Source organism: Eleginops maclovinus, chromosome 1 (genome assembly GCF_036324505.1).
Source record: "Eleginops maclovinus isolate JMC-PN-2008 ecotype Puerto Natales chromosome 1, JC_Emac_rtc_rv5, whole genome shotgun sequence".
Classification (NCBI taxonomy): Eukaryota; Metazoa; Chordata; class Actinopteri; order Perciformes; family Eleginopidae; genus Eleginops; species Eleginops maclovinus.
In genome coordinates this window covers 14,481,513-14,502,356 of record NC_086349.1, presented here as the reverse complement: position 1 = coordinate 14,502,356, position 20,844 = coordinate 14,481,513, and the positions used below count along the sequence as shown (strand labels likewise).

The 20,844-nt window shown below is 40.0% G+C and overlaps 1 protein-coding gene across 1 annotated transcript; it reads left to right on the top strand.

Annotated features, from left to right (window-relative positions):
- The first annotated feature begins 5,252 nt into the window (after nt 1–5,252).
- LOC134866692 (vasopressin V2 receptor-like) lies at nt 5,253–20,599 on the top strand. The gene is made up of 7 exons (XM_063886939.1): nt 5,253–5,594; nt 6,511–6,585; nt 14,066–14,451; nt 14,947–15,192; nt 15,400–15,546; nt 16,494–17,061; nt 18,159–20,599. Exons 3-7 carry the CDS (start codon nt 14,068–14,070, stop codon nt 18,356–18,358), a joined length of 1,545 nt encoding a protein of 514 aa, XP_063743009.1. The 5' UTR covers nt 5,253–5,594; nt 6,511–6,585; nt 14,066–14,067; the 3' UTR covers nt 18,359–20,599.
- Nucleotides 20,600–20,844: the final 245 nt, after the last annotated feature.

Genomic DNA, 20,844 nt, shown 5'->3' with positions numbered 1-20,844 from the left:
ACACACACACACACACACACAGCAGGTTGAGTCCACATCTTGGCTGACATTGAGAAGCAGAGGGCAAAAACACATTCAGACTGCCAGTTTATCCCAGAGAACCCCAAAGCGCACAGAGTGCTATTCACCTCCATCTCCATCTGCATACTCACTTTTCACACTCACGCTACTCTAAACAAACTTCCATCTGTATGGAAAAATGCTCTGCACTGCACAGCTTACTCATGTACACGCTCTACGTACACACACACCACCACACTTCCTCCCACAACCATCACGTTGTGTTTACAGTCTGTTTTCTCGGGACTATTACGTTCAGGGCTCCACGGGTTTAACAACGCTCCTGAACCGTGCATTTTATTCCACTGTGACGTCACTGACGGTCCAATTTCTTGCGTTTTCTTCACTAAACACGAACAGCTCCCCTCCTCCTCCTCCTCCTTCTCTAATTTACCGTCCTCTCTTCCTTTCCACTTAATCCCTCAAATTGTTTCTCCTCATGGTGTTCCAGGATGCAGATATGTACAATTCCATTGCCGTCTGTCCATCTTTTACGCTTGAATTAACAGACTATCCTGTTTTTCCTGTTTCCAACCACTTTGTTCCCCACAAAGGAGATGCAGGATATAGGGGAGGATGGATGGACAGATAATGTGTGCAGAGGGGAAAATACTCCAGGGGCAGAGAGCTTTCAAAGTTTGTTTTTGTTGCAGCCTCCCCTGATCCCCTTGATGATTCAACTGTCAAATCCTTAAACACAACTCTAATTATTGGATCAAAACAAAATATTTCTAAAGCATCTTCATGCTGTGTGAAACTATGAAAACATTTTTCCCCTCACTGTTTTTAAACTTCTTGTTTTTCAAAGCTTGCTATTTTTTATTCCTTTACTCTCTTTTGTGCGTTTTCATAGCCGGCTCTTTTCCTGTGTTCTCCTATTTTTTGTCAATATATTTGCTTTGTTATTTATCCAGCCCTTATCTGAGCCTTTTGTATGTTTGCTGTGCACACAGAAAATCCATCATTGCCATCTAGCAGTAATGCAGTTGGTACAGATTGAGCAGAGAAAAAAGACCAAGTGAGGGGCCACAAAGAGGAGAACAAACAGATGAGAAAGAGGAAAAAAACAGGTTTAAGTTTCTCCAGTTAAAACGACCCTGCAGAAAATACATATTTACCCCAGACCCTTCGGCAGGAAAGGTCAGTTCTCAGGACCCCGGGGTGGCACACATACTGTAAATATTGTTTGTGTACAATTGCTTTAAAATGAGAAATATCCCCATCCAGGTTTTCCTAAATCCTACTGATTTGGGTCCAAAATATTTAAAATGCTTTCAGTGTCTATTCATTTCATTTCCCCCAACATGGTACAACAGCACTCGAAACGGTAAAGCAATTCAACCATCTTTAGTCGCTGATTGGCTCTGAAATAAACAAAATCAACAGCCTGAAGAAAAAGCATATCTTTGTTATTTTCCCAAGTTGTCTGGGATAATATTTTATAACGTATGAGGAGAGAGGGGAGTCCGTGTGGAATTTGTGTGACAGGAAAGTTCAACAGGATTGTAAACAGTCTCTCTTCACAAGTAGAATATATTGAAGTTGAAAGGCAGTTTTCAACTAAGAGCAGCTACTCTTCAGTTCAGTGAAAATGTGTCCACAATAGTCTGTGTTGAAGAAACAGTTGGATTGTTTTTTTAAAGGAGAGTGTATTAGACAGATGGCCTGCCCTGAGCAAATAAACAAAGGATCAGAAATAGGCTGGGTTTATAAAGAAAATATTCATTAATCTATTTTAAACGTCTGGATCCGGGCAGATCCTTTTGATTGGCTCACAGCATGAAATTCCACATGCACACATGTAGCTTCAATACATAGATGCACCCAACTATTCAATCTGCCAAAGATGTGAATTGTGTTCATACATTTCCTTTCTTGTATTAAATCAACACTACAAGTGATCCAATTTTACCCGAGCAGGACAGTGGATCTGATCTATCTTCGCAAGCTTCCATTCACATTCAACTTGGCAGTGAGAGTCACTGGTCTGCCATTCAGCTTCTCCGTCTTTGTCTTCTCCGGCTATCAGAATGACAAAGCACATGGAGATAATAGCTGTGCGCCTCTATGAAAAGTGCCTATGGCTATCATACCGTGACCATATGCAGAGCTTGATGTGATGAATTAATTCACCACCCTTGCCGTTTAATGCTCTGATTACATCATGCATGACCTGTCTTTTGAAATGAATATCAAGTGAACACACTTCCATAATGTCTGCGCTTTCAAACCGCAGTTGTTTACAGAGCACTGTACAGACTACATTGTGCGCTTTTGTAGACGACAAACTTTATCCCAACAACAGCATTGCTCCCTGCCAAAGTGCTTCATGAATAAAATTGTAATTATTCTTCCAATCTCTCAGCTGTAGCTTCTTCTTAAAAAGGAGTTTAGTATCATGCAAAACCTTTGATTAGCTCATGGCAAAAGGCTTTATCCCACTCCTGAAGAACAGAGTTTGGTGTGTGTCAGTGGATTTCCTCTATTCACTGCAACTACAACACAAAGATGAGTTCACATCAATTACAAAGAAACATGTTTTTCACTTATCTCTCTTTTGAAATAGTTTCATTTTATATGTCTATGTGTAAACTATTCATCTCTATAGATTGCTGTTGCCAGCACAATATAATGGATAGGACAGGAATTTATTTACAAAGCTCACAGCATTGAAAAGTGTCTTCAACAGCAATGTGTCACAACACAGAGAACAGCTTTCATGGTTGCTTGAATTATTTTCAATGGTGCGGACACAACAATCAAAATTCCTTTCACTTTTATTGACTGTGCTGGAGGCAGGGAAGGAGGAAAGTAGATAGTTAAAACTTCAAATAAAACTATGAAAGATCTAGCCAAAGCAATTCTATTAATCAAGTTTTATTTATCTATAGACAGTTTCTCAGATAAAATATGTTACGTTTTCCACATAGCTTTGCATAAGAGCAGTTAAGTCCATGCTCAAACTTAAGCTGGAATGTGTACTTCATAGTGACAGGTCCGCAAAGGGGATTCATGCTTGTAGCATCTAATGGAAAATAGCTCAAAGAATAAGCCAGGAATAGGGCCTTTGATACAAATAAAACTGTCCTTTATTGGCAGAGTAATCTCTCGCAGTAAATTGCCCTGGTTATTATGGAATCACACAAGGTGAATCCCAAATTCTTCTTCTGTCTCTGTTATTCATGGGGCGGCTGACAGTTAATGATACTTTCAGATGTTCCTTAACTTTTAAGAGCCAACTTTATCAGGCCAGGTGTTGTTCTGTGCTCTATGCACGATTCAACATAAGCCATGGTCTAATTCAGGCTGTCCAAAAGGAGGAAAATAAATAGCTTTTTTTGGACTTTTTATCCCTTTGATTGAACATTTAGTCAAGCTTCATTTCTCTTAGGTTTATGGCAGCCATGTTTGTGGTCTCTGACAGACTCGGAGATAAGACACTTTGAACAGAAAAGTGAACTGGATTGAGTGACTGTTTCTGGACTCGGTTCAGAGTTTTCTGGGACTGCCTCCATTTTTCTCTCTTCTCTGCGGAGTAAGGCCCCTGATTGAACATCCGGCAAATTCACACAACCCACAAGCAAGATTTTTGTAATAATCGTCGACACTTCTGTTTGAATAAAGATGGCTCTGAAGTGAGTCATTCAAAGGTATTTGCAAAAGAGCAGCCCTCTCAGAGGAAAACAGCTGTCATCTGTATTGCTGGCACAATATTAGAAGCTGGACATGAGCCTTAACATGTGGGAGAATGCCCAGTCAGATATCTCTGAGGAAAAGGCTGTCATAGATTAAGATATTTTAAGGTCTCTCAGCCTTTTTTTAAACTTTAGTGCTGCTCTGCGACAGATCATGATGTGCTATAGATGCTCTACCTAAAAGATAAGATCCTAATGTGGGCTGATGTGTTCCCAGATAAAATACTTCATACAGAATCTCAACAAGGTTATTTTCATGAGCTTAAAACTATTCATTATCTCTCTGTCACACATTCAACTAGATGTTTTCTTCCAGATAATGCCTTCTCTGGCTCATGTGTTCTTTTTAAAGAAACTAACTGGGTTTTGGAGTTGTCTTGCAGCATTAATGCTTTGTGACAAAACGTCCTGTAAGGCCAGCAGAGCCCGGATAATCATATTAGAGTGATTCTCAGGGAGCTTACGGCCCAACCTCTTCAGCGACAGGACAGAGTGTTTCCACTGAGGGAGACCTGATGTGAACTTGACGGCCCTGCTGGAAGAAGACCACCAGGTTTTCTGACTTCATGGGAGAATCCAATCTCTGCTGGCTAAGGATCAATGGGCTAGCCCCACAGAGTGCCCCATGGGTGTAGCATGCTTTTTGAGTGAGAGCAGCTGCCGCTGAATGACAATGAATAAATATTTCAAGGAAATAGGGATAGGTAAGAGGAAGCTGCAATTAACTTGTCAAAAATAAATGTGTGTCCATCACTAACATTTAACTGTATAGATTTAGTGTGTATGTTTGTGCATAAAAATGGTCTGTGAGTTCACCTGAGTGTCCTTCAAGCTAAACGCGTTTTCTTAACATCACGTCTCTGTGACAGCCTTGACACTAAACCTTAAAGACAGAATTTTTTTATCTTTGCTCTAACCTTCACTGCTCTGTTTGTGCATCAAGGGCGTGACCCGCAGCTGGCCCGGCTGACTCAGCCAATCGGCATTCCAGGGAAGGTGGAAGTGTGCCGGCCCTTGTCCACCATCAACAAAGGAGATGGAGGGCAAGTGAGCGCAAAACAGGGGAGAGCTTTGAATAAAAACATGAGTGGAGTGTATCAATGATCCACATCAGGCATAAATCATTAAGAGAGGTGGTGCTTCACTGTCACCCACACACAAACATTAACTTCAAAACAAGCTTGCACACAAACATGCACACACACGCATCACGTTCACATGCAGATAAACCCAATGCTCTTGTCCACCTCTCTCTGTCTCTTTTTCTCTGTCTTCTTCACACACACACTCTCTCTCTCTCCCTCTCTCTGTCTCTTTTTCTCTGTCGTCTTCACACACACTCTCTCTCTCTCTCTCTCTCATACACTTCATAGGTATGAATCACACACTCCCTCCACTCCTGGCTCCACGCTCCACCCTCAGTCCTAAAGGACAGGCTGGTTGACCCAGGAGGAGGGGATAGTAGGGGAGGGAGGGGGAGGTAGGAGCAGACGGAGCTCAGATTCATTTCTGCTGGTGCTGCTGGAGGCACAGCACATTGCACGAGCATAACGTGACGCACACAGAGCCGGGACACGCATGGCTATCAAATGGATTAATTTGACATATACTTGTGAAGTCTAACAGAGAAAGGACAAAAGAGCCACAAGGGCTCACAACCATATTGTTAAACTTGTTTGTCACACTGGCGGAAAATAAAAAGAGAAACATTCATTCGGGAGCCGGCTGATACCACGCTGAGCGGAGGGACTGGGATTGACAGCACTGAGGATGTGAATGTTTTGGTTGAAATTTGGACCGCTTTTTGACACACAGCTGCAGCAATCAAGTGGATCATAAGTAAGTGCTTTAAATGTACTCGTTGTTGATTGTTTGATTGAATAATGTAAGTGATTTTTATTCTATTTTCAGTAAAAAAAAATACTTTATTAAAATCCTCAAATAATTCTCCTCTAGTCCCTGAAAACATGTCACAGCCAAAGGGTTTGTAGGAACTTAAACTTGAACACTTTCTGAGCAAATAGTTTTGTTTACTGATTAATTTAGGTCATCCCTTTGTACATCAACAGTATCTGATGTCTGCGTGAGTATGACGTATATCACAAATCATTTATCTTCTGATTACTATAACATGTATACCTTTAACATAACAATGGTAGGGCTTTTTTTTACTTAATGAAAAAGAAATCTCAAAAACATATTTCATCTAATAAATAATAACACGGAAAGAGGAATCATCTTAAGAAACAGTGCCATCAAAATACACCTGTTTTGGACACCTGACTTAATTATAATTATGATATATATATCATGTAGTAGTTCCAAAATTCCCAAAAGCTACTTCCTTCCATGGTAGTGAGCTTGATGTATGATTTTAACATACACATTTTCTGAGTGAAGTCACCTGCTTATTTAAAATGATTGAATATCCCATTAGGTTCATTTGAAAAAAAAAGATTGACACTTTATACATTAGAGCGTTACATGAAGTGATGATATGCCCAGTATGTATTAATTATGCCTGTCAGCCCTGATTTCAACATATGTAATATATGTTAACATATACAGCACAGGCTGGTGTACTTGATTGGAAGTATTTTTCAGCACAGCCTAATTGAAAATGCATGTGGTCCCTCCAAGTTTTTCCATGGATACAAAAAGCTCAAGGGAGCCTTCAGGTTGTTCATGTGATTGACTCTCTCATGTAATGTTAATGGACTGTAATAGTGAAGGCGCTCAATGCTTTGTCCCACAGTCATCGAGACGAGAGGCAAACGCACACAGAGAAAAAGGAAACGCGTGAGAAAGCCTACCATGCACTGACAACAAGGTGAGAGGCGATGGAGGCATATATAATCACCTTGGGGTGATTGTCTGTTATGTGTGTGTTTGTGTGTCCGTTTCTTCGTGCATTTGTGTGTCCTGCCCTTATTTTAAAATCTAAAAGGTCTTCAGATGAGTCAAAGAAGATGTGTGGTCAGTGTGCTCTGTGTGTTTATGGTACACACAAGTACTCACCTTTAAAGTTAATTTATTGCCTGACTTGATATGTAAACAGAACAAATAATTATTGAAGGGATGGAAATGTCTCGCTTTAAGCTTTTAACTCTCAGTGAAAGCCTCTGCAGCAGTTTGTCTTGTCAGTTTCCACTTGTATAATAAAAAGTACTTAAAGAATCTCACCAACATGTCAGTGAAATACACAGATCACTCTTTGGCAGAATATTCTTTTGTGATTCCGAGCAGGAAGTAATTTGTATCAACCAAAGTGCTCTACAAGAATCTTTCCAATAATTATACACTTTCCATGTTTTTTAAATTTGGCACAATCTACCATATGCACAAAATTACTTCCTTGATTATAGTCCTACATCAGGAAAAAGCATCATCATCATCATCATCATCATCATCATCATCTCTACTATTTCCCTGGTCAATTGAGTCTGGTCTCTGACAGGGAATCATTTATTTGCGTGGCACAGATTTAACCAAATAAGTCTCAAACATCCAGGCCTGTTTTAGCGGAAGTGGTATGACTGCGGCCCAGTTTCCATTCTTCAGGGCGAATACTCTGAATCAGTTGGGTGGCGTATGTATTGTTTAGGTCACATACTGGTAGGCAGCGTGCTGGTTAATGATACACAACTAGAACAACACTCAGTGGTCTTATGAACAGGCTTTATCAGCTCAGATAAGGGGACTTCTTCAACAGCGCAGAGTTCTGACCACTAACCAGTGTATTGTTGAAATAAAGTCCTGGCCCTGTTTGTGAAAACAAACCTCAAACACACACAGATGAAATGTGGGTGGTAATGGCTGTATCAGTGTGGGCAATGAGGTGTGGCCACACATGATTAACATTTAATGGGTTGTTTGGGCAAGATAGTAAAATAACAGTGTTTACTTTTTTGCTCACAGGGGCTGCAGTCTGAAGTCAGGGGGCTAGAACCTGAGTGACACTCACTGAAAGGGAGAATTAAACCATGGATACTGAGCTGTGAATTAATGAGTATGAGGCTCAACAAATTATAATCCTTCAATATACAGTATACAGCGAATCAACCTGTCATAGAATCACCTATTCAGATGTCATATATATGAATGTGAGAACACCAAAGGGGATCTCATGTAGATATGTGGGGCTTAAATAAGAAGAAAGCGTGGCCATATCTGCTGACGGAGAACACGCAGCTCCGCCCGTTGTGACGGGACCTGTGCGCGGAGCAAAACACGTACTTCAACTTAAAGACCTAACAAACTTCACTATCTTATCTACATCTGGAACCAGCTAAACTAGTTATAAATATGTTTATTCTTCACTGTCGGGTCACTCATTACTGGATCATTGAGCTGAATGAGACGGATACACTGTCAGGAGAGGGAGAGAGGGGAAAAGGAGAGCGCTCCATTTATTTCTCCTGTGTTATTTTCCAGAGTTAATGTTAACTTTTGAATAATGTAGTTCATCTACTATAAGTAGTTTGTTTGACTGATTTTTTTTTTTTTCCAGGTTTGAAATAAAGCACAACAATGACATTTAAGACGATTTCCCCTTGTCTAACAAAAGTATCGAAAAGTATCAAGAGTGCAATTCTTGACTTGGTATCGGTATCGAAACAAAAATGTTGGTATCGTGACAACACTAATCTGCCTTATTATTCTTTAGCTGAAAAGCTGCACTGCCCAGCGTGGCAACACATGACTCATTCCGACCTATATTGTGTAAGAATCTATTGATCAATATGTAAATAAAAGTCTCATGGCACACTGACAAAAGCAGCAAGAATACTAAAGGTTAAGTAATGTATATTACATGGTGTGAGATTGCTTCATTCATACGTGTATTTTCAGTCAGCTTGGATGCAGATTGGGCCAGGCTTTTTTAAACTTCTTTCCTGCTGCCAATGATTATTAATGAGGATGTTAAATAAAATAAGACAGAAATAATAAGCATGTCCGAAACAGTTTCCTCTGTGATTTTGATCTTTGATGACAGAAGACGGTGGAATGGTTAGGACAAAAGCAGAAAGAATGCTGCTAATGAGGACAGATTGGGTCAAACCTGGTCAAAGGGAGCTGATCATGGGACTGATATGCACACAGAAGCAAGGCGGGGAAGGGGAGGATCTTTTCTCATTGTGTTTGGATTATTACACCCAGAGCTTAAGCACTGTTTGTTCGCTACTGAGGCCACCACCATTTCATGATAGCTAATTAGCTTTAAATCTGCCAAACCGGTTGAATTTCCACTGTCAGTGTCTGTAATGAAAAAACATGTGTGTGGAAGAGTAATGTAATTTAAAAAGGGCATAGCAGTGGAATAAATGAAATCCCTTACACTTAACATCACAATACCTATTTTGCAAACCGTGCTTCTTTGTTGTTTGTAAAGCCTTTCAGACATCAACTGTATTCTATTATTTCACATTCAATTTGGAACTCTATTAGCAATCCCCGGATACATGATTGTTTTGCAAACCTTCACAGTACAGATCAAGTTTGCATCTATTATAGTCAGTAGTGCAGACTTGAAATCAATATGTTTTCTTTAAGTGCATTATCACCAAACAATAATGCAGACCTGATTCTCATCGTGGCTGATTATGCAAGTTGCCGATTCATTTTCATATCGTAGAAACAGTTATTAATAGTGAAAATGAAGTTTTGGTGTGTAAAAAATGCCCAAAAAAGAAGAAAACAAAGACACAGAATTGTACAGTCTGCATTTGTAAATGTTTCACGATAAAAGAAAATATTTGAAATGTAAATGTGTAAAGCATATTCTTATTTTTTCAAATTTGTTGAAATGGACTGAAAGCAGTCAATTCATACAAATCCTAAATATTGTTTGCTTATTCTGCATCAGATTAATCAACAAAGTAATCCTCTCAACTTGGATTGTGTTGAATATTTGTCACTTCGACAAAATGGCAAAATAAGTAATAGTAACAAAATAATATCGTAGTGAATATCACAATCCAAAATAACAGTATGTCTCTTTTAGCCATTTGGTACTTAACAAACTTAAGTATGGTTTAACAGGATTTTGAAACACACAGATCATGTCTGATCTACACAAATAGCTGCAACATGACGTAGTGTGTCGAAGGGAATGACCAAAACATGTGTGAACAGCTGAAAAGAGGAGCGAGATGTTGAAAGATGTGAATGCTTGGTAGCTATAATGTTTTCTTGCGAACTGTAATTACCTGTTCCTTTCATCCTTGAGGCAGTGTATTGCTGTGTGGGGGGGAAAGCAGTTTAGGATGGAGAGGACATGGAAACGGATGGTTGCACACCAGTTTGCCTCTGGAGAGAAACACAAGAAGGGAAACGACTCCATCATTAATCAAAGTAAAAGCCTCGAAGTAAAGAGAGGAAGTGAGCACTAACTACTAAAAGCACTGTCTACAGTATGTCCAGCCCAGAGAGACAAAATAAGTTTTTGCTTTACATTAAGTCGTTCAGACAGATGGGAAAGCTGTGCTGTGCTTTTGTTATTAAAGTGAGAGCAAAGTGGAATCAATTTTCAGAGACAGGATATTTTAAGGAATACAGTGAACTGCATCCATCAGAGTTTCGTAGACACATTTACCCTTTGCGTGTACCCTCAGTTTAAGGACTGTTCTCTGGGGACAAGAAACATCCGTGCAAGAAATTTTGAGCAACATGTGAGTCTCCTGTAGTGGAGCAATTGAGAAATTTTAAGAAAATCCATCTTGATTTCTTGGATGCACAATCCATGCAAATTATGAGCATATTTGAAGAAACTATTGAGTGTCCTTCAGGAGTTCAGGAAAACAGGAACACATTCATAATGTATTTGACGTGCAGTGAGGTCAGTAACGCCCTTGGTACTGCGTTATCATGCAGATAAAACTACTACCAAACACAGAAATTAATGGCACAACACTAATATTCTTATGTAATGCAAGTTACTTATTGATTAGCATTGTATATCAAATAGATATTGACAATGAATCCAGGTAATTTTGAATTAACTTCTGAAATAAATCTGTGGATTTACAAAATATTGTAACAAGGAAGTCACCACACCTCTGAGTAAAAACGGCAGTAGCACTGGCTAGTGGCCACAGTTAAATATGGTTTGCCATATTACAGTGCAGAGGTGGAAGAAGTACTCAGATCTTGTACTTAAGTAAAAGTAAAAGTACCAGAGTGTAGGAATACTCTGATACAAGTAAAGTCCTGCAATCAAAATGATACTCAAGTAAAAGTAGAAAAGTATTAGCATCAGAATAAAGTGCCAAAACGAATGCCAAAACCTGCTTCTACACTCCTCCCTCTGCTGATTTCAGAGATCCGGTCAACATTTTAAAAGTATAGAGCTCCGTCTCGCTATAAACATATGTGTCGTTAGCTCTGCTAATGCTACGTTCCTTTACTTAGGATACAGTAGCATCGTTGTTGTGACAGGATGATGCGTGCGTCAATGACGTTACCTGAAAATGAAACGTTGAGGGAACACTGTAAAAATGTACCACAACGCAAATTAAAAACATGATTTTATAGTTTAGTTTTAGTTCAATGTAAGTCCAGTTTAGGGGTTTGGTTGTTATGTTTCCCTGGAGTTCAGAAAATTACAATACACAGGTCAATTAAATATAGCTAGCCTCAAACTCGAAATATTTACAAAATGTACACTTACTCACCAATCTGTAGATTACGTTGAAACACTCAGGGACAGCCAGTCCCTGCTAAAGTTAGCACACCCAATGCTAACTTTTCTTTTGCACCAGTCCGTTAGAAATAATGGGATATGTTATTTCATTTGTAGCTGTACTCTGCTGTAGGTTGTTTAGGGTCCGTGTTTGCCTACCTCTTGCTGTTAATTAGTTTACTTTAAAAGTCAAATTGTGCAAAATAGTTATTATCCTAGACGTGCGCGGCGCCGCCATGACGACATTGACGTTTACGTGAGATACGTACGTAGTGACTGACGTTCACATTCAAGCGCACATTTCCAATGTAAATAACATTAGGCAATTAATTGCATTTTTGTATTTTATTTCTCAACACTAAGATATGAACAATAACTGTCAATCTGTTCAGGAAAAATGCTATATTATAGTTTTGGTCATCTATCATACAAACAATTATTTTCACGAACAAATCTTAAAATGTATAACATGCAATCTTACTGTTTTTGATCTTTAAGCATATTTTTTTTCTTGCTATTTAGTTTTAGCAATATGGCAATATTACAGAGGGATTCTTTCTACCGGGTATGATTATTTAATATCCCTTGATTTAAAAGGCCTACCAATTTGGGATTTTATTGTAGCATTACTATAATGCTGTGGATGAATGTCTCCACCGTTCTTAAGTCATTACACCTTATCTTCATAGGAGCATGCTTAGAAAAGGGATTTCCCATCAGAAATTAGTCACATGGGTAAATAAACGCTTCATAATAAGATTATAAAGTGGGGTATAAAGGACTGCAGCAGCACAAAGAATCCTCTCATGAATTATCCTGTAATTACAGAGAGGGGCCCACGGCTCTTAAGGTCCTAAGAGGCCAGAAGATAACTTGATGAAAAAGCCTTGTTGTCTTTACCCCTAATTTAAAAAAAGATAGATAATAAATAACAAGAAAGAATACTAGCAGCCTTAATGCAAATGTCCTTTGGACAGGGACAATAACTGAGCATAGTAATAAAAGGTCTCTTAACCAATACAGATTTAGACTTGGTTGAAATATTTTTGGAAGTTGTGGTTGCCTACTGTGTCAGCAGGGATTCACTCAAACAGACTCAGAGCTGTGGTCGGATTTAAGAGAACGTTTTTTTCGACTCAGATTGTCTTTCATCCACGGCTCTACCTTCATGCTGGTTGGAGAGGTCCAGCTGGCATGGCTCGTCATGCGTTCATCTGAATACATTCCTCTGGCAAACACAGCATGCAACACTCAACAATATGTTCAGCTGTGTTATCTCACACACCCAGCAGTGAGAACGCTATTACTAGCAAATTGGCCATTAGGTCTCCACTGGAGATGTGAGAACAACCTTGTTAAGTCTTGTTAGTCATACTCAATTTGTACAATACTATTGAGATAGTTGTCCTACTTTTTCCGACATGGAACATTTCCAAGCATACATTCAGTGAAACATTTACCTAACCACTCCTGGCATATTAGTCAAAAATAATAAACTATGTTAATGAACACACTCTTTGTGTCGCTCTTGAGAGGGATTTCACCACCTTCTCTTTCCTTTTGTTATTCCCTTTTCACAATTCTATTATGTTGCCTTTTTTGCACTGTTTTCTTATTTTTCTGCTATTTCCCCACACTGCTTTCATCACCCTCCTTTCATCTTCTTTCATTTTTCCTCCCAGACTTTCATCTACATGCAGTTTATTTGACCAAGAGAGATCCACCAGCATCCCATGACTCTATTTCTTAAACTGTCATATCATTCCTATCAACTGTCTGTCCTTTTGAGCCATTTATTTATAAGCAAAGAAAAATAAACATGGAGTTTATTAAGCTTGAGAGAGATTGGTGAAAGAGAAAAGAATGACTGGATGTAAGACAGAAAGAAGGAGAAAGTGGGGGGGGGGGACATGGGAAAGCAGGAATGTATTGGGGTAAGCATGGGATGAGAGCAATTATGAAAGCAGAGGTGAAGGAACAAGAGTAGTGGGATAGAGGGAAAAGCTGTCAAATCAACCTTGAGAAAATATGAAAAAGAAAATAAACCGTTCTTGCCTTGCGTCAAACAGAACAGGCATCTTTGAGAGATACAGACACACTGAAGACTTATTAAAAAATTAGAGGCAGTCCCAAAAACAACAACATTCACATGGCAGATTGTTACAGTATCTGGCTTTCATTATTTTGGGTCGGTCAGATTTCTAAACTGCATAACAGAAGGTATTTTTATTAGTTTACGATGTTAAAAAGCAACAGATGTACCACAATATTTTAATGATCGAAAACTCATGCCTTCAGTCATGTATTCTTTACTAAAAGGCCCAAGTGTTTGGCTTCTTTTTTCCAGTGATATGATCAGGAACAATTTCTCAGCTGACACATTTTAGGGCAACTCTAGGAAATTTGATTAAGAGGTCAGGCATGACATTAATATTGTGATAATACAGAACAAGTAAATTGTTTGTTGATAAAATCTGTATCCGCTCATATTACGAGCGTATATGGTCTTATGACCATGCACCCATTTGACTCATGTTGACCATTTTGCTCATGGCATCATTAATTACCCATAAACAACAACCTCTATTATTTGCTTTCACACATTAACACTTTGTTTTTTGGCTTCCAGGAATGGAAAGTATCAGTGTGGAAACGGACTGGGATGGGTTGGCCCTCTCCTCTCTGCTCGCAGCAGGAAGGAACAACTTCTCTTCCTCGTCTCTGCTTGTGTCTGAACTGAACTCCCTCAACAGTTCTCACAGCGGGGGGTCCTACTTCGGGATTTTTCCTGACAATGGCTCCACCACAACGCCGCACACACTGCCTCAGCCCCAGCAGAGGGATTTAGGCCTGGCCCGGGCAGAGATAGCAGTGCTCGGTGTTGTGTTGGCCCTTACCACTCTGGGGAACAGCTTTGTGCTGTGGGTGCTTCTGAGGAGGAGGAAATATAATGCACCCATGCACGTGTTCATGTTCAACCTGTGTGTGGCTGACCTGGTGGTGGCCTTCTTTCAGGTCAGTTCATGAGTTACTAGCTACTATAACAGCATCCTAAAGTATGAGCTTAGTCATAACTTACACTTACAGTGGTTTTGAAACTGGGGGGTGGGCTTGTTGAAATGCAAATATGTAAAGAAACAGAGCCACCTCAGACACATTTAACTTAAATATCTATAAAAGGGGTCCCTGTAAAAAAAAGTGTGGGAACCACTGGTCTAGTCAGTTTGTGAAAGCATTCATCATGTGAAAGTTGTCAAAATATTATTCTATGGTGACATGAAAAATTGACCAATATGTCCCCAAATGATAACTAAAAAAGGTGAGAAAACAATAAAGGTCTGTGATAGAGAGGACAGGCAACACAGTCAATACTTGGTAGGATCAATTTGTCGTTAGTAATGGTCATGTCAACAGGCTTGTCCTTCTAAAGATTAAACAAGAAAAAAATGCTTTACTATTCTAGGAGCAAATTGTACTTAAACAAGTGCATCTTTTTCAATCTATCCCCAGGTTCTTCCCCAGCTCATTTGGGACATCACAGAGAAGTTTCAGGGGCCTGACTTTCTTTGCCGGTCCATCAAGTACTTGCAGATTGTGGGCATGTTTGCTTCCTCTTACATGATAGTTGCCATGACGGTAGACCGGCACCAGGCCATCTGCTGCCCTTTGCAGGCCTACAGAGGGGGCACAATGTCTCGCTGGAACACCCCTGTCATGGTGGCCTGGGGCTTGGCACTGGTCCTCAGCATACCACAGGTAGGGAGGGATGAACAAGTGTGCAGACACATTGTGAAATAGGAAATGAGACCTCAGCCGGCGTTCACACCATGATTTCAACAGTAGAACTCAAGATGTCGGTCTAATTTTAGCTCCCAGAGGTCATTACAGTTCAGCTAATGGAAAAGGGAACTGACATTCATATCTGCGGGTGTGCTGACCACCCTCTTCTTTTTGCTCTGCCAGGTTTTCATCTTCTCTCGCTCAGAAGTGGCTGCAGGAGAGTTTGAGTGCTGGGGTCACTTTGCTGAGTCGTGGGGGCTGAAGGCCTACATCACCTGGATGACCATATCGGTCTTCCTCCTGCCTGCCTTCATTATTACCATCTGTCAGGTAATAGTAGCCTCTGAATAACTGCACCGCCCGTTAAGACCAATGACATGGAAACAAGCTGAGGGCAACACTGTCCAACAATGAAGTGTGTGGCATGAATGAAATGTTGTTTTGCTTTCATGGAGGGCGCATTTCGCAGGCATTGTTTGATTACCCATGGGGGACTTTGGTTGGTGTTATGTAGCATCCCATGGTGGACTGGCATTCTGGGCTGCCTCCCATCAGCCCCACTGTTCTATTTAGGGAAAGATATTTCCAGGGTCCAGCTATTTCCCCTAATTAACACAGCACGTTAAGGACCACTGCTGAGACGGCTGCTCAGAAAATCTGCTCACTCTGAGAACCTCCCGCCAGGAAGTGGAATGTACCAGATCTCGGCCAAACATAGAATCCGTGACCTTTTTTCATTATCGAATTTCAAATTGAGGGGCCTCTAGACACTTTTTCAGATGTGTGGTGTAGTGTCCGCAAAAGAAAGTAATACTGAAAGTTTATAGTCTATATCCTGCCCTTATATAGCTAATTTTAACAGAAAAAGGGGTCAGAAGAGCAGCGATTTGTAGTTAATGCTAAAGTCAAAGGTATTTTAAAGAACAAAAAAATAACTATGAATATTTACAACTTTGAGTCATCTATTATTTGATTTCCAAATATTGTTTCGGTTTCTCAGAAGAGTGTTAAGAATAATTTATCTCCAATAAAATGTTATTGCAGCTTTTCTGATGCTAACTCAATGAAAGACTGGTGGTATTGTATAAAATGTCTTGGTTTATTGCTGATTGTTTCCAATTTCCTGCCCCTGTTCAAACCGAAATGCAAACAAGATTTAATTTAATCTTGTAATAAAACTTAATTCTCAGGGCCCTCAGGTCTTTTAATAATGTAATATGTCTTGTTTCACCCATGTTTAACTGTGCTAATTCTTGAAAAAATAATTTCTTTTTCAGATAAGAATCTTCAGAGAAATCCACAATAACATCTATCTAAAGTCAGAGAGAATAGTGATGGCTGAGTTAAAGAAGAAAGAAATCTTCTTCCGCTTCCACAGCTTTAAAAAGGAGGATGAGCGGGGCAGGGATAGGGGGAGACGGTCGTCCGGAGGAGGGTGCAGGGATGGCAGAGGAGGTCAACTCCTAGAGGGTGTCAATAACAACCCTCACAATAACACCCATGGCAGCCAAGCAGGAGAGTGTTATGACTATGTACCATCGACTGTCCAGTACAGTAGCAGTGGTGAACATGTGACAACAACATCGCCTACACGGCAGCAAACATTGACCGGCTCAGATTGCCAGGAATCGTACACGCCCTACGAGCTGACCTCAGGATCACCTCGCTGCTCCCTCGACTACGCACCCCCACCCCTTCCAGCCACTCCACCGCCAAGCATCACCAAAGCCATGTCTAAGACTGTGAGAATGACCCTGGTCATCGTACTGGTCTATACTATCTGCTGGTCACCTTTCTTCATCGTCCAGCTTTGGGCGGCCTGGGACCCCAACCCTCCAGCACATGGTCAGTCACTAACATATTTTATGTTTCTGCCTGAGTGTTTGTTGCAAAATGGCAACTGTTATTTATGTACACAATTCACTCTCAACAAACAACAAAAACAGGCATCTGTGTTCCAACCATCACCAATGAATCACTTAAGATGTTTTTCTAAGATGGATTGATCCTCCTTAGTCCTTGTTATCTATTTAAATTGGCCTTAATGTGCAACCCAATCCATTTAAAGCAGCCAAAAACAAAAGCTGATTTATAACAACAACCTCTGATCAATGCTGTAGTCCATCTTAGTGAGTCTACATGCTCACTTGTTATTCCAAGGACAGCACACTCCAGCTCGGATGTAGCAGTGAGTGAAGCATAATGTCAGAAACAATGTTTGTTTTGACCCACAAACAGAAACCTCTGGATGACGTCTAAGGCCTCTGTGCATTTGGACACAAAAACAACATCTGTTGATGTATTTACTGGCAGCCAGTGATGAAGCAAGTGTGGATAGTGTAGCCTTAAGTTGTTGCTGATAGTATGGACTGTGTGGGTGTCCTTTGATCCGAAGGTAAAGACAAACATCAGAGGCCAGTAAATAACCTGTTTGTATCCCCTGCTGATTTTGCAACACAGTCAGATGTTGATAATTCATCAACAACGGTCTTTGCCAGCAGCTAGCACACATTGTTGAAATCATAAGCAGACGCACAGAGCGAGGCACGTGAGTTTTCACGCACACAAACACACACTCACACACAGAATCTCACTTGCATATACAGAGGGTACTCCCATGTACATACAAGTGTACATATGACTGGAGTCCCCCCCACCCCACAGTGAGGAAACTGAAAAGGGAAGTATACAGGATTTGTTCCCTCTGAGATATTTATAGCTATCCCTAAAGGAAACAAAATGAGAAACAAGACTCATGAATGGTTTGTATTCAAACTGAATGGTAGTATAGTATATCATAGTAGTTTCTGTTTTTTCATAAGCGAGAAGAGAACAATGTGATCATCTGTCCCAAGTATTCATGTATGAGATTTCAGCTTTACAATTGTCTCTGTGATTGCATATGCAATTGTCTTGTGTGTGTGTGTTTGTGTCCTCCACAGGAGTGGCCTTCACTATCCTGATGCTGCTGGGGAATCTGAACTCCTGCACCAACCCATGGATTTACACAGCTTTCTCCAGCAGCATGTCTAGAGAGCTGCAAAACCTGCTGCAGTGCCGGACACGAACCGACCGCCGGGGCTCCCTGCCCGACGACTCCACCACCACACACACCTCCACCACCAAGGACAGCCTGAACTGACAAAGACTGATTAAGCAGATTCACAGAGACATGTTTGAAAAGACAACTAGGGTGCACACAGGTCTGTTGCAGTGATGTGCTGCAGTGCACAGCGTTGCAGCCTGAGAACAGAGTACTGACCTCAACCACATGTTTCCAACAACAAAGGACAGCTACTGTCAACAGGACCTCCATCTGTAATCACCGGTCCTTTCCACCACAGCAGAGAGGAAGGGTGTCATTGAAGATGTCAACACCATTTTATGAAGGCACTGTGAAAGATACATTGGCTGTCAGTGACAGCATCTGTAATGCAAAATGACCTTGAAAGTAAAGAGAGTTTTTACCTCGGCTGTGGTGGAGGAGGACCCTGTGCATTGATTTATACAAAACTCTTTCCCTGCTCAGTCAGAGCAGAGCAGCAGGAATGCAAGGGGTGGATCAGCGCATTAATGGCCTTACGGCACGCCTAATGTACAAAGCAGCAGACAAAGCTGTGGGTGTAGAGAAAACAAAGCAGCAAGCTGAGGGAAGGAGAGAGACACACACATGCAGACAGTAGGAGAAAACGAGACTGCTGTTGGAGTGAGAACAGACAGGGGATGACATGGATGTTAGATCCACAGGAGCAGACTTGAGAGGGCTGTAGAAAAAAATCTAATAATGTGAAGAAACGTTGTTGTATCAAGGAAAGTGGATTAGAGGTGGATCCTTAAGGCTGAATACATATCCACTCAGGATGACTCCTGTTCAAAGAAACAGGGGTGATTTGTTAGCAAGATGGACAGAGATTCGCTCATGAAAAGTTAAGACACTGCCCCATGAGGAACTGGGAAACCATATTAATGCAGACAGCAAAATACACAAACACAAACACACACACTATAAAAACATGCAGTGGCAGGAGGAAGATTAAGCCTAGAAAAATACAAATGATAAATCCAGGTTTCTGCAACCAACCGGTACCCAATTATGTGATTATATTTCGAAAACAGCATCTGAGGTACATAACATTACCATACTGTCAAGTTCTCCTGAATGTACAAAACAAGAACATGAACTTTAATCAGAAGCCGCAGGAAGGAAAACAAACAGCATTCCATGCACAATGATGAACAATGTAAAGTATATTTATTGAAAACGTAAGGCACATTAAATATTAATACATGTTGTGTAAGGTCAATGTTGATTGTGAACCGTACTATTTGTAAATGTCTAATATGTGTAGCAGAGAAACATGAGGATGTCAAACCAAAGATTTTTTAAAGCTCGACTGTAGTTTTCAGGTCTTAAGAGTTATCACAAGGCTTCAACAGATAAGACAGATTAGAGGGGAATAAGAGCTGCTGTCATTAAGACCCATGTCAGTTAAAGAAAAACTCCATGTCGACAGAGAAAATACTTCCAGTCAAACCAAGTGCCTGTAATGTCAGAGGGGCCTGAATGATCTCTGAATGATGTCAGCCGTGTTATTCTTAGACGAAGCTACCACCAGAGCGGAATCATTGGTTGTATTACAATACGAGCCATGTGTTCTTTTATCTTTTTATTTATTGTTGTATAAATTAAAATATACAAACATATATATGTTTCAGTTAATGGTACTGCCTTATGTTCATGTACAGTTTTTACCTTTTTTTCCTGTGTAAAGAGAAATGTATTATGCCCCTGAACTGCATGTCAGAGTTAAAATAAATAAATAACTGACATTTTGTTTTATAAGATTACATAAGCAACTGTACCTATAATATATGTGATAACTATATGTGTGCATAAAATAAGATTATGATTTAATGTTTATTGTCAAACAATTCATTTCTCATATGAAGTCCCTGTACATAGTACTGTGTTCTCTTGAATGTCTAATTCCGCCAGACTCTGCAGGACAATACTCCATAGCCTTACACTTGGTTTAAAAACATGTAGGTCCAAAAACTAAGCTTGCTATGGGATCTGGGAAACTGAATCTGTCAACTAATAAAACTAATAAATCAATTTAAGTGTTGCATTAATGATCCTTATAATTTGGAAATACAGTAGAGGCTAAAATGAGCATAAATCTTTTAAGCTGTTAAGCACGACCATATAAATCTAATCTTGACCAAAAATGGGAGCAATAGGTATTTTTTTGTTGAATTTTTGATTTGTTTTCCTAATTTCTCTCTCCACTTTCCACTCTTGTTTTCACTCACCCTGTGTATTCATTGTCTGTCACTTTCTCTTTGAATCTTTGTCAGTCAAATTAAATACACTTTCATCTTGTGTTTGACTTTGCATCATTTTTGATTTGATTTGTCAGAGTACATACACATGATCACAATAATACTAGACTTACGGTATAATTCCTGTGTGTTTGTGTTGGTTTGGTTGATGTAATGTTTTCTGTTTGGCTAAAAAAGTATGCCTGAAGAGAGATTCGTTTGTGTTTGTATCTGTCTATCGGTGGCTTATCTCTCATATTACTGCACCCTTCAGCTCAATATTTCTGTGCAGATTTATGACTGTAT

Excerpts from the sequence above, each read along its gene's own strand:
- LOC134866692 (XM_063886939.1), top strand. The coding sequence starts at position 14,068 with ATGGAAAGTATCAGTGTGGAAACGGACTGGGATGGGTTGGCCCTCTCC. Across the intron at positions 14,452-14,946 it reads TGGTGGTGGCCTTCTTTCAG|GTTCTTCCCCAGCTCATTTG; the intron begins GTCAGTTCATGA and ends ATCTATCCCCAG. Across the intron at positions 17,062-18,158 it reads CCCCAACCCTCCAGCACATG|GAGTGGCCTTCACTATCCTG; the intron begins GTCAGTCACTAA and ends TGTCCTCCACAG.